Source organism: Trichosurus vulpecula, chromosome 2 (assembly GCF_011100635.1).
Source record: "Trichosurus vulpecula isolate mTriVul1 chromosome 2, mTriVul1.pri, whole genome shotgun sequence".
NCBI lineage: Eukaryota > Metazoa > Chordata > Mammalia > Diprotodontia > Phalangeridae > Trichosurus > Trichosurus vulpecula.
The window spans coordinates 47,454,213-47,468,484 of NC_050574.1; the positions used below are offsets into that span (position 1 = coordinate 47,454,213).

Sequence of the window (14,272 nt, forward strand, 5' to 3'; positions counted from 1 at the left end):
AGTTAGCCATTTCCTTCTCCAGCTCATTTTTACAGATGAGGAAACTGAGGCAAATAGGGTCACGTGATTTGCCCAGGGTCACAGTGCTGGTAAGTGTCTGAGGTCAACTTTGAACTCAGGTCTTCCCGACTCCAGGCCCAGCTCTCTGACCCCTGTGCCACCTAGCTGCCTCCAAACGCAAACTACATATAAACTTAATTTCAGCAGAGAATGACCACTAACAACCGGCAGGGAGCCGGGGTAATGTCCCATAGGAGGCAGCACCTGGGCCAAACCTTGAAGGAAGCCAAGGATTCTAAGAGTCATTCCAGAAAAGGGGTGAAGTTTTGGCCAACATGGGGAACTCCTCCCCTGATACAGATCACAGCCTGTCTGGGACCGTTATGAAGTCCATTGGACTCGCGTAAATACAGTTTACATGCTATAACCAGGATAACCCAGATAGGAAGTGCCAGCGGCTGGATTTGAACTGATATCTTTCCCAGCCCAGGTCTCTACCTAGCATGACCTGCCAGCTCTGGACACACAGCATTGCAGAGAGAGAGGAGCCAGGAATCCACCAGCACTGTCGGAGGGGCACGGCGGTTCAGACCCTGAGCTCTGGCTCTGTGGCAGACAGTACCACCCTTCCCGTCAGCATTCAGAGGACTGAAGTGAGGTCCCTTCTGTTCTGTATGTGACGGCAGATAGAGCATTGGACTTGGAATCAAATCCTGCCTCCTGCCCTTATGGGTTGGCCGGGTGACGATGATGATGACCATGACAACATTGGCATTTCTACTACTACTGTCTTATTCCGTCCTTACAACAACCCTGGGGGAGAGGTGCTATGATTATGCCTGTTTTACAGATGAGGAAACTGAGGCACAGAGAGGCGAAGAGGCTTTGGATCCTAGAGCTAGAGCAGACAGGGACCTCAGAGACCCATTACTTGCACCGCCTGATTTTGCATATGAAGAAACTAAGGTGCAGGGAAGGCTAAGTGATTTGCCCTGGGTCACACAGGTAGTGAGAGGAGTCAGAGGTAGGATTTGAACCCAGGTCCCCTAACCCCACTGCACTATAGTGCCCAACCTCTTCATTTTTCAGTGGAGAAAACTCAGGGAAAGGAATTGGCCTCAGGGCGGCTAGGTGGCACCATAGTGCAGAGAGTGGCAGGCTTGAAGTCAGGAAGACCTGAATTCAAATGTGGCCTCAGACATTTACTAGCCCCGGTCTCCCCCTGAATGGAGCACAGTTAGTAGAATGCCTTTTCTTGACCCTCCCACCCAAAATGCAACCCCCAGGCTTCCTTCTTGTTTCCCAGCAAATCGAGGAGCAGACCTTCTGTGGTAAGACTTTTACTGAAGGAGCTCCAGCACTAGGAAACCTTTCACTGCCCTTGGCAGCCCATTCCGGTCCCTCCCTGCGACTTCTATCCGTTGCTCCTACTTTTGACCCCTCGGGCCAGGAAGAACAAGGCTCATCCAGTTCCTCTTCCACACAACTGGCCTTCCAGGGCTTAAAGATCCCCAGGACGTCTCCTGTAGGCTTTCTGAGGTTGGAAGATCCCTTCCACAGGCTGGGCTTTGTTGCCCAAGACTGACACCTAGTGGACAGATTTCTCCTGTCACTCCCTGAGATTGGGGGAAAGACATTCATTCTAAGCAAGGTTTAGAGAAATCATCTTTACCCTTCTGCTCATTTTACAGATAGAGAAACTGAGGCCTAGAGAAATGAAGTGACTTGTCCAAGGTCACACGGATTTAAGTCCAAGGCTTCTGGTTCTACCAGTTCTTTCTCTACCACTCATTCATTCTACTACTTCTTTCGTGTTTATAGGCAGCTAAGTGGCACAGTAGATAGAGCACAGGCCTAGAGTCAGGAAGACCCAGGTTCAGATCCTACCTCAGACACTTACTAGCTGTGTGACCCTGGGCAAGTCACTTAACCAGTTTGCCTCAGTTTCCTCATCTGTAACCACCTGGATAATAAAAGCACCTACTTCCCAGGGTTGTAAGGATCAGTATTTAAAACAGTTAACTTAGTGTTTGGCACTTAATCTGCTAACATAGGAAATGTGCATAAAAACTGACCTTAAAATTGAATCTTTATAAAGACTTCTAGAATTTTCAGAACCGGAAGCAGTATTACAGTTCTTCCAAAGTACCCTGTTTATGCTTGGGGAAATTGAGGCACAGAGAGGCGTCACATAAACAAGTTAATGGCAGATCCAAGACTTGAACCCAGCTTTCCTGACTCGTCAGTCTAAGACTCTTACAGAGGAATCATGGGATTTTAGAAAGGAATTAGGGAAAGAAGCCTTTACATACTATGTACCAGGCACTGTATCAAGTGCTTTCCAAATATCATTTGATACTTTCTAGGGTCTTACCCAGCTTGAAAATTATCTAGTTCACCTTCCAATTTACAGAGGAGGAAACTGAGACCTCACAGAGCACGTTACTGGTGGACCCGGGACTCAAACCCAGGTCAAGTCATAGAGCAAGTTACTGATGGACTCGGGATTTGAATCCAGGTCATCTGACTCTCAGGCTAGAGTTCTTTCCCCACTTTCCTCACACTAACTAGATGTGATTTCCCTGAGATAAATCAATTCTCTCCTAAGTCCCAGCTCTCAACTCGTCTTTCCAGAATGGGGATGGGATAAAACCATATCCACACCAGATCTAGGGTCTCAGCTATGAGAGAAATCCTGATTCTCAGCCATGCCTGAAGGTAAAACTAGCTACCTGCTCTTCCGGTCTGTAAATCTCCAATTCTCTGCTGGATCGGGGGCATGTGTCATCTTCAGAGGCCCTGAGTCTGGTTAATTAGTACCTACGTCCCCTCGGTGCGGGGCAGAAAGGGGGGAGAAGGTGTGGATGCAGCTGAGAGGTCAGGAGATGTCGGTGTTGGTTAATTGTTAGCCAGTATAGTGTTCAGAAGCCAGAGTTCTGACGGCAGAGAGAACTGCTTCTGTGCTGGCTTAGATATCACGAAGGACTGCCTGTCTTTCATGAAGTACACAGAACATCAGAACAAGTGGAAGATGTGGCCTAGACCCTCTCTGAGCCGATATTCTAAGAAAACCTTGTTTTCCCCTTTCTGGTGTTAGGTAAACTGAGGTCAGCAGGTTACAGGATTTCCTTAAGGATAAAAGCAGGGAGAGACCACTGGATTTAGAAATAGAAGACCTGGTCTGGGCTCCCTGATTTGGCCCTTTCTCATACCTATATGACCATAGGCATCAACAGCCACGAATATTTACTAAACAACCTGCTATGTCTGAGATACGAAAACCCTGGGAAATAAGTGCTTTTATTATCCATGTTGTTACAGAAACTGAGGCAAACAGGGTTAAGTGACTTGCCCAGGATCACGCAGCTAGTAAGTGTCTGAGGTAGGATTTGAACCTGGGTCTTCCTGACTCCACTGTTGCATAGTGAGTAGGGAATGGACTTAAAGAAGTCCTTCTACTTTTGAGAGCCTCGGTTTCCTCATCTATAAAATGAGAGAGTTGAATTAAATGACTTTTAAGGTTTCTTTAAGCATGAAATCAGTTATCTTATTTCTGTCTTGAGTCTGAAAGACCTGAGTTCAAAAACCACCCCTGTCACTTAACCACTCAGTGCCCTGGGCAACTCTGTAAGTTATGGTGGAGGTGGTTATCTGCACAGGCAGAAGGAAGTTCCTCACTAGGAGTTCCCTATACAAATGAAATCACAGGGTTGGTTCCCTTCCCCCCCACAGATGTGTCAGGCACTGAGGTGACATTGGGGACACATGGACAAAAGTGAACATGGTCCCTGCCCTCAAGGGTCTTACATTCTACTGAGGGAGAGGGAGAAGAGCACAGAGAATAGAAAGATAAGAAAAAAATAAATATGTACAAACTAAGTACAAAAGAGGAATAATGTGGTGTCACAGAATAGTTTCAATCCACTGACTTGCTCTGGGCCTCAGTTTCCCCCTCTGTGAAATAAGTGATTTGAACTAAGTGCCTTCCAAGGTCCCTCCCAGCTTGAAATCTAGATCTTATCAAAGGTGTCAGAGGCAGGATTTGAACCTGGGTCTTCCTAGCTCCTGAGCCAAAGGCTGAGACTAGATGGTCTGAAAGGTCCCTTCTACCTCTAATTCCTGTGACCCTCTCAGCCTGCACATCCATGGCTGCTCCCAGGCTTCTCCTTTCTTGATGCTACATGGCCTGCTTGGGAGGCCTCTCTCTCCATTGACTGGCTGACTTCCTGCAGCTTGGCAACTCCAAGGGGCCCGGCCCACCTCAGTGGGAGCCGAAGGCATTGGTTCCTCAGCTATGTCTCCCAAGAAACAAGAGCTTAAATGCCAGGAGCCTTGGCAGACTGAGTTAGAGCATTTCTGTCCCTGTCTCTGTGTCTCTTTCTCTTTCCCCTTCTCTCCCTCTCTTTCACTCTCTCACTGCATAAACAGCTTAGATTTAAAAAATTTTTATAAATAGCAAGTTTTTAAATTAATCTTTCCCACCCACTACTACCATTAAGCAAATTGTTTAAAACCTAAAAAGCAAATCCTTCAACACTTATAGTAGTAGTAGTGGTGATGGTGGTAGTAGTAGTACCTTACAGTTTGTAAAGTGCTTTACTCGTCACCCCATTTGACCATATCTACAATCTGGCACAAGTTCCCACAGTAGTCATGTCAGAAAATGTATCTCTCTTGCAGCATCTCTCTTTTTTTTCTTTTCCCCAATTAAAAATTTTCCAAAATTCCACCCCCCCAATTTTTTTAACATTCATTTTTTAAAAAATTTTGAGTTCCAAATTCTCTCCCCCTCCTCCTTAAAAAGGCAAGCAATTTGATATAGATGATACCTGTGAAGTCATGCAAAATATTTCCTTATTAGCCATGTTGTGAAAGAAAATATGGACAAAAAAAAGACAAAGAAAGTAAAGAAAGCATGCTTCAATTTGCATTCAGTCACCATCAGTTTTTTCTCTGGGGGTGGATAGCATTTTTCATCATGAGTCTTTCAGAATTATCTTGGATCATTGTATTGCTGCGAATAGCTAAGTCATTCACAGCTGATCACTTTACAATGTTGCTGTTACTGTGTACAGTGTTTTCCTGGTTCTGCTCACTTCACTTTGCATCAGTTCATGTAAGTCTTCCCAGGTTTTTCTGAAACCACCGTCCTTGTCATTTCTTATAGCACAATAGTGTTCCATCACAGTCATATTCCACAACTTGTTCAGCCATTCCCCAGTTGATGGGCATCCCCTTAATTTCCATTTCTTTTGTTGTTGTTCATTTTTTTTCAATTGTGTCTCAACTCTTTGTGACCTCATTTGGCGTTTTCTTTGCCATTTCCTTCTCCAGCTTACTTTACATTACAGATATAATTTACACTTACAAATTACATTTACATTACAGAAAAGGAAACTGAGACAAACAGGGTGAAGTGACTTGCCCAGGGTCACACAGGGAGTAAGTGTCTGAGGCCAGATCTGAACCCAGGAAGATGAGTCTTTGTGACTCCAGGCCCTATGCACTATGCCACCTAGCTGCCCCTATTCTAGGCCACCACCAAAAGAGCTTGTAGCACCTCTCCTAAAGGTACTTCTTCAAAAAAACTCCTTGGGTAGGCGCATCCTAGATTTGGAGCCAGAAGCCTTGGGTTCATATCCTGGCTTTGCCACATTTACTACCTGTGTGACCCTGGGCAATTTCAGTTCCTTGGGCCTCAGTCTTCTCGTCTGCAAAATGAGGGAATTCAGCTAGGTGATCTCTAAATCTGTCATTCATGGGTGTTACTGGCTCCCGAAGCCTCGCAACTATACTCGGGGTTCCCCCCAAGCCCCAGGCCTTTGCCTAAGCAAAGGACCTGATCTTGCGGACAATGAATGGGGCGGGAGCCAAAAGATGGTGAAGGACTCCATTTATTCAGGGTAGCAGCAAACTTTTATGTCTTTAGTGACGTAGGTACATTCTTTAGTTACATAGGTGAAGGACAGGTAAAATTCAAGACACCTGGGTACTAGGACCGCCCCGACCCCGCCTACTCTCCTCCCCTTCTCTTCCTGCGCTAACCGGAAGCTAACCCGAAGCTCCCTGCGGTCAGGCAGTCCAGGCAAAGAACCGGGAACTCCATGTGCTCAGGCAGGTCCAGGCAAAGACCTGGAATTGCCAGGGAGGCAACAAAGGCGAGACCCCTCCTCCTGGCTCCACCCATATCTCAAAGCCCTGAGTTAATCTCAGCAGGCCCCTGGGCCTGGAGGTCTGAGGAGGACAGGGCTCAGCTCTAACGCGGCCCGCAACACATGGGATTGTAGGAGTGTAGACCTGGAGCTGGGAAGGACTTCAGAGGACATCAGGCCCAACCCTTCCCCCACTGGATAGCTGAGGAAACTGAGGCTTGGAAAATGACTTGCCCAAGGTCACACAGTTAATTCTTCCAGTTCAGTTCAACAAGTATTTCTGACTTGCAAGAGGTGAGCAGTAGGGAGAAAAAGGCAAAACCAGAAACAGCCCCAGACTCAAGGAGCTATATTGTACTGGGACAAAGTAACACGGGTGCTGAGAGGGGAATACAAACTATATAAAAAGTCTTTCTGGTGGTAAGAGACAGGATGCTAATGTTGTGGGAAAGCCATGAAGGCAGGTGCCATGTCTAAGGTCACACCTAAAATGAACCCTGGAGGAAGCTTGGGATTCCAAGCATCAGGAGTGAGCACTCCAGGCATGGGACACAGCCTGTGCAAATGCATGGAGGCTGGCAGTGGCATCGATAGGGAAATGCCAAGCAAGTTAGTTTGGTTGGAATAGGGAGCGAGTAACTGAGATGGGTGGGAAGACAGTTCAACAACCTGCTTTTTTTAAACTACACACAAAGCAGGTCTGCCCCTTTGGCGCCTTGCCTAAACTATTCTGCCCTGAAATTCTCCTGAGGAATACATTGGCAGCTTTTTTTCTCAGTTAGTGAGTCAACAAGTATTTATTAAGAGCCTCTTACGTGCCAGGCACCGTATTAAGCTCTGGTGATACAAAGAAAGGCAAGAACACTGCCCTTGTTCTCAAGGAGCTTCCACACTAAATAGGGAGACGAGGTAAATAATTTGGTACTGGATGGATGCCAGTGTCCGAGGGAAGGCACTAGAACTAAGAGGAGTTGGGAAAGGCTTCCTGGAGAAGGTAAGATTTTGACCTGGGACTTGAAGGGAGCTAGGGAAGCCTGGAGGCAGAGATGAGGAGGGAGGAAGACATTCCAGGCATGCAGGACAGCCAGTGCAAATGCCTGGAGTCAGGAGATGGAGTGCTGTGTTTGCATCGTAAGAGTTCGTAGAGAGCAGTCAGGTGTGAGAAGACTGGAAAGGTAGGGAGGGACTGGGTTGTAAAAGGCTTTAAAAACCAAACAATGATTTGAAATTTAATCCTGGCAGTCATAGAGATCAGAGGACAGGAAGATCCAATGTAAAGATACCAACTAGCATTTAATGTAGCATATGCTGTGTTCCAAGCTCTATGCTAAGCACCAGGGGTATAAAGAAAAGCAAAAAACCAAAAACAAAACAATTCCTGTTCTCCCAGAGGTCAGAAGTTAACAAGGATTGTTCTTATTAACAATAATAATAACTGTCATTTACATAATACTTTCAGCTTTGCAGAACATTTCATATATATGTGTGTATATATATATATATATCAGCGCATTTGAGCTTCATATCAACCTTCTGAAGAAAAGACCATAGTCTGTCACTAAACATTTATTAAGTGCCTACTATGTGCTAGCTAAACACCACTCCACATAGTATTATCTTCATTTTACAGATGAGGAAACTGAGGCTCCAGATGGTAATATGATTTGCCCAGAATCACCCAGCTGGCAATTGTCAGTGACATGATTCCTACCCATCATCCTGACCTGAGGTCCAACACTCTCTCCACTACACCAGGGTCCCTAATTGAGTGGGACTGAATTGAAGGAGAGGTTAGCTTCATGGCCCCCCCAGCCCCAGAAACTGCATCTGATCGGGGCACCAGGGGGGAATGTGCAGGATGTCAGGATGTCCTCCGTCATTGGTCTCAGGTTCCAGTCACTTCAGCAAACACCTGTTTCATTCATCCCTTGTACTCGCCATCAGAGAAGACAAATTAAAATTAGTAAGGTCAGAGACTGAGCCCGAAGGCCAGGGGAATGAAATGTACAATTTACAGAGTTAGATGGGCCCAAAAGAGAATGCAGTGTGAGGGAATTCAAACCTCTGGGGAAACCCCCAGAATGATCCGATTTACAGCCCTCAGGGACTTTAGAAAGACAGAGAGAGCAAGCACAACCACAGCTATTTTCCAGAGGGAAGAAAAAGGGAGAAGTACCTTGGAATGGCCAGGTTAGAAATCGCTATAATAAGGATGGGGGCTGAACCTAGGATTTTATTGCTCTAGGGAACTGCCAAGTGGGGAAAATCCCTCTCCTGATATAAATTGGCAGCTCTTCAACTTGAGATGGTGGAGGGTTACCTTGAGCACTGAGCTGTTAGCCTCTGAGCTCTGTGACTTATTCCACAGCCAGGAAGCGTCAGAGGTGAGACTCCAACCTTGGTTTTCTTGTCTTAGAAGACAATTTTCTGGCCCTTGTGTCATACCCCCTGACATTTATGTGGCTCCTTAAAGTTGGCAACGTGCTTAATGCACATTATCTCAGAACTTCATAATAATCTTAAGTACCCACTCATAATAGTGGATAGAGCACCGGCCTTGGAATCAGGAGGACTGGAGTTCAAATTCTGCCTCAGATAAGACACTAGCTGTGTAGCTCTGGGTAAGTCACTTCACCTCCTCTCAGCCTCAGTTCCCTCATCTGCAGAACGGGGATAATAATAGCACCTCCAATATAGGATGATTGTGGGGATCAAATGGGGTAACATATATTTGAAGTGCTTTGCAAACGCTCAAGTTAGTTATCATTGCTGTGGTTATTACAGGAAACGGTAGATAGAGGGTAGAGAACAGAGATAGATTGTCAGAATCTGTTATTATCCAGTTATAGAATTGGCTACAAAGTAGAGGCCATGAGGAGGATGTGAAATCAGGCTGGACATCAGGGGGTCTCTGATCAGAGGAGCATAGATTTAGAAGGAACCATAGAGACCATCGCATCCAGCTTTCCCTCTTCCCCCTACATGTCACAGATGGGGAAACTGAGACAGAGAGAGTTTTTTTAAGTGACTTGCCTGGGGAGGGGTGGGAGAAGAGAGGTCATCACATAGCTACTGAGTACCTGGGTCAGAATTGGAACCCAGTTCTGCCCGACTCCCTGCCCAGTGCCCTTTCTACACTCCTCCATGGAAATACACTGTGACGATTAAAAGAGTTCTGAGAGAAATAATTTCTGGGTAATTTAATCATTTTATTAGCAAGGCCAGCATGTTTATTAATAAAAGGATGGTCATTTGGCTGTCTCTCTTAAAACAAAGACCCCTCGTGGAGATAGGCTCACAGTTTATATGGAAGAGCAGGTGTTCCTGAGGGTGGCAATCAACTCTGGTTAACAGTTAATGAGGGAATCAATATTACAATGAGAGGCTGGGCTCTATTACAATAAGGGTCTTGGGGTATGTGACTTGGATCACCTAAATCTTAGTCAAAGAGACTTATCAATTTCCTTATCACCGATCTGACAAAAGGGAGGATCCACATTTTCCCAGGCCTGTCTGAGCAAACACAATAAGCAGGAATGAACCTATTAGTTCAGACTTAGAGTTTCTTTTACTGTCTTTGATTAGATCTTGGCCTGGGTACATCTTTGAGAGAGATTTCCCACACTGGTTGATTTCTGGATGAGAAAGTAGGAGAAAAACCTTGGTCCTGATTCAGTAGTTAGTTATGTTAACAGATTTTTACTGAGCCAATCTCTAAAGTCTAACCTATTAATACAAGAGAGAAATAATCATTTCTTACCCCGCCCCACACACACACACACCCTTGTTATAATTCTGTCCCTGATAATTCCTCTAGAAAGGCTTCTTGGCCTTCAGCTAGGAGGAATTTTCAAAGCCAGGTGACGGGTCCCCAGAAAGTCAAGAGAGCCTGAAGTCATTGGAGCATTAACTAGGCCACCCCTCCACTGCTGTTGCTCAGCCTCTGGAAACACCTTGGGGGCCTCAAGAGCTCCGAGAGCCCTTGTTCCATTTGTCCTAATCTTGTAGTGAAGGGGTTCTTAGCCTAGGGTCCATGATTTTTTAAAAATAATTTGATAGCTGTATTTCAATAGAATTAGGTCCTTCTAGAATCATGGGTTTTAATTTATTCATTTTATTCTTAATATCAGTAGCTAGCAATTGTATTACTTTAGGGTTTACAGAAGGCTTTAAAGGTTATCTGGTTTGATCCTTACAACCGCCCTGTAAGGTTCTTATTCTGATTCAGATTCAGATTCTGTCTGAATCTCCATAATCACAAGCCACTAACTCATGCCTCTGAATAGAGGGGTGGAATGTCAAGCCCTAGGCCTATGGAATCCTTGGCTCATAGATTTAGAACTAAATCAAATCCAACTCCCTCAATTTCCAGATGAGCAAACTGAAGCCCAGAGACCACAAGGGACTTGTCCCACTTGCACTAAGTTTGAGAGATAGGATTTGAACCCAGATCCTCTGTCCCCTAATCCAGGATGCTCTCTACTGTCTCTAGTGGCTTCTGTCCTCCCACATCTACTACTAGCAGGAGCTACCTTCCAGAAGGTTGCTTTCCTGCCCAAAAGAGCCAAGGACCTTGAGAAGCCTAGGGATGGAGGGAGGGAGAAGGGACCCAGGAGGAGATGGGGCTGCAGTCCTCCTTCTGGTCTTTGGTGGCAAAGTGTAACATTCTTAGAACACTCCAATTTGATGCCATCCAGCTGCCTTGTCTCTCAGTCAGATGGGCAGGCCTCTGAGAACATGGAACATCCCTGTTTCACACCCTTCTCACACCATCTGAGACAGTGCCCATGGAGGTGGTTGGGCATTGATCATGGTAAAAGGCAGAAGGGCTTTCTGAGGATGGGCTGCACAGGGGTGGGAATACTGGGGCAGTGCTGATGTCAGAGCCCCAAGTAATCCATCCTATTTCTTTCTCTTCTCCTCTCTGCTCAGGCAAAGCAGTCCTTAGCCACCCTGACCAAGGACGTCCCCAAGCGGCATTCCCTCGCCATGCCGGGCGAGACAGTTCTCAACGGCAATCAGGAATGGGTGATGCAGGCGGACCTCCCACTCACTGCGGCCATCCGGCAGAGCCAACAGACGCTCTACCACTCACATCCCCCCCACCCCACAGACCGGCAAGGTGAGTCCCAGCTGGGCCCACAGTAGTGGTTGGCTTTTAATGGAGCCTTCCATCAAAGGAGAAAGCCAGCTCCCCTGGAAAGTTCTAGAAAAAAGCACCAATATTCTAGTTTTCTAGAGCTCTGGCATTTGAATCCACTAGTAGCTGATGGTCAAACTCCTGAGCCCCATCAGAGGGGTAATGTGGTGTGGTGGGAAGACTCGAGTTTGTCAGAGGGCAGACATGGGATTGAGTCTTGGCTTTGCTCCTCCCTGCCTCACCAACTCCAGGCAGATAGCTTTACCTGTCTTAAGTTCTTGGCATCTGGGGCAGCTAGATGGCACAGTGAATAGAACACCAGCCCTGGAGTCAGGAGGACCTGAGCTCAAATCCGGCCTCAGGCACTTGATGTTAGCTGTATATCTTTGGGCAAGTCACTCACCCCCAATTGCCTTGCCTTCCCCCCTCAAAAAAAAAGTTCTTGGCATTTTCTGTCAGGGGTTCTTAACCTTGGGATTCCAGGCACTTGGTTTTTAAAAAATTTTTGATAATTGCATTTAAATATAATTGATTTCCTTTGTAATCCTCTGCTATTTACTTTATGCATTTAAAAAAAAAACATTCTTCTTTAGAGGCAGCCAGGTGGCTCAGTGTGTAGAGTCCTGGACTTGGAGCCAGGGAGACCTGAGTTCAAATCTTGTCTCAGACAGTTGTAGCTGTATTACTCTTCACAAGTCACCTAACCCCCTTCTGCCTCAGTTTCCTCATGTGTAAAATGAAGATAATAAAAGCACTTACCTCCCAAGGTTGTTGTGAAGATAAAATGAGACAGTATCTATAAAACAGCACAATGCCTGGCACACAGTAGGTGCTTAATATTTATTATTTATTCTGAAAAGGGGTCCAGGACAAACAAAAAGTTAGGAACCCATGTCCTACCTAGATGATCCCTAAGAGCCCTCCCATTCTCTGTCTTGAATCCTCAAACCCTGTGCCTGGCAGATTCTGTTTTTCCCTCTTTTATGATAATAATAAATGTAATCACTGACATCTGCATAACTTTTTAAAATTTGCCAAGCCCCCCTGCCTTAGATGATCTCACTGAAGTGTCCTCATGGCCTCATGAAATGAGTGTTATCATCCTCAGTAAGCTGAGGAAGAGGGAGGAAGTGACGTACCCAGTCACTAGTACTGACAGCCAGTGCGTATCATCGATGGGCTATGACCCCAGATCTTCCTGGTTCCAAGTCTGGTGCTGTATGGACAAGATATAAAAGAAAATTGCCAGATTTGAATGGCAGATGCAACAGGACCATGTCAGACGGGGGGAGGGCGTGGGGGAGGTCAGCGGGCCGTCGCCAAAGGCCCCAAAGCTGCTGTTCTTTCGTTTAATTCAACAGATCAAGGCCACAAGCACAGAATGGGGGAGGCGTGGCTAGATGGAAAGAGCTGAGGGTCCTAGCAGACTTTAGCAATAGAAGGCGACTGAATGAGGTCGTCTCAGACTGTATTAATAGAATACCGAATGGAGAAGACAGAGTGGAGCATACAGGACGGAACAAGGTGTCTCAAAGGTCTTGGTGCAGTTTTAAGTTTTAGTAACTTCCAAAGCATAAATGCTACCACCTTACCCCCCAAAAGCCCCATCATTTGAAAGTTTAATTATTTAAATTTATTTTCCATTTATTTACTTTTGTGGATTTGGGATGAATATATTTTCAATTTTAACAAGACGGAGCACCCTGTCTGGATGACAGTTTCTCAGACCAGCAGATTGGGAGAAGATACCTCAGGCACCTGATGCATCTCTGTTAGTCTTTTTCTTTTGGGGTCATGTCAGAACTGTCCTGTATTCATCAAAAACTCATTCTTTGGAAAACCTTAAGGCGAGGGTTACAAATGCCATCCTTTCAGTCACTGAGCAACAGCTGATTGAAGTTTTTTTTTTTTAAACAAAGTTTGAAGCTGAAGAGTGATGCATAGCACAAGATACATTGAATTTTAATAAGAAAAATAAGTCTTTTTACAATTTAAATAAACAAACTTTCCATTTTTTTTGGTAAGTTTGTAGCATTTGTACTTCTGAAGTGATTAAAAGTTTAAAAGCTCAGTAAGACATTTGAGGGGACCAGCTAGGTGGCACAGTGGATAGAGTTCTGGCCCTGAAGTCAGGAAGACTTATCTTTGTGAGTTCAAATCTGGCCTCAGACCCTTACCAGCTGTGTGACCTTGAGCGAGTCCCTTCACCCTGTTTGCCTCAGTTTCCTCATCTGTAAAATGAGCTGGAGAAGGAAATGACAAACCACTCCAGTGTCTTTGCCAAGAAAACCCCAAATGGGGTCACACAGAGTCAGGCATGACTGAAATGACTGAACGACAACAAAGACAGTCGAGAAGGATAGGACAGGACAAGTAGACCTCATTGAGACTGTTATGTCCAATTCTGGCCACTGCACTCTAGGAGAAGCACTGATAATCTGGAGAGTTTTCAGAGGTGGGCACCCAGGATGTGAGGGCACTGGAAAGCATTGCTGTAGGAACATCAGGAAAAGGAACTGCTGAGAAGAGAAGACCACAAAGCAGAACAGATACAGGATTGTACTTGGAGGAATTCAACAGGAATACCTGGGTTTGAATCCCACCATTGGCACTGATGAGCCATGTAACCCTGAGCAAACCTCTAGGCCTCTCTGGACCTCACTTTCTTCATCTGTGAAAATCAGGGGACTTGGACCTGATGGCGGCTAACATTCCTTCCCAGCTCGAAATTTATGGCTCGATGTCAGACTTAAGGGAATGTGAGAGCTCCTTTTGAATCATTGCCACAGGAAGTGGGATGCACCGTGTTCTTCTGCCTGGCCCATCAGGCACTTAGTACCTGCTTGTTGAATTTAATTGAATGAATGGGTTCTGGTGGCCCAAAAGACCTTGATACTTCATTATCCCTGTCCTCCCATGGGGCTGGTTTCTGTTTCTGCTGAAGTAGATCCCAACCCATCCACTCCTTCAGATTCTGGGT

General features: G+C 45.7%; 1 protein-coding gene across 1 annotated transcript in view; it reads left to right on the forward strand.

Annotated features, from left to right (window-relative positions):
• KAZN (kazrin, periplakin interacting protein) overlaps nucleotides 1–14,272 on the forward strand; it is a 148,222-nt gene that overhangs the window by 119,740 nt on the left and 14,210 nt on the right. Inside the window, exon 5 of the mRNA XM_036745319.1 lies at nucleotides 11,085–11,274. Coding sequence (XP_036601214.1) covers nucleotides 11,085–11,274 — 190 coding nt within the window. The remainder of the gene's footprint in view (nucleotides 1–11,084; nucleotides 11,275–14,272) is intronic.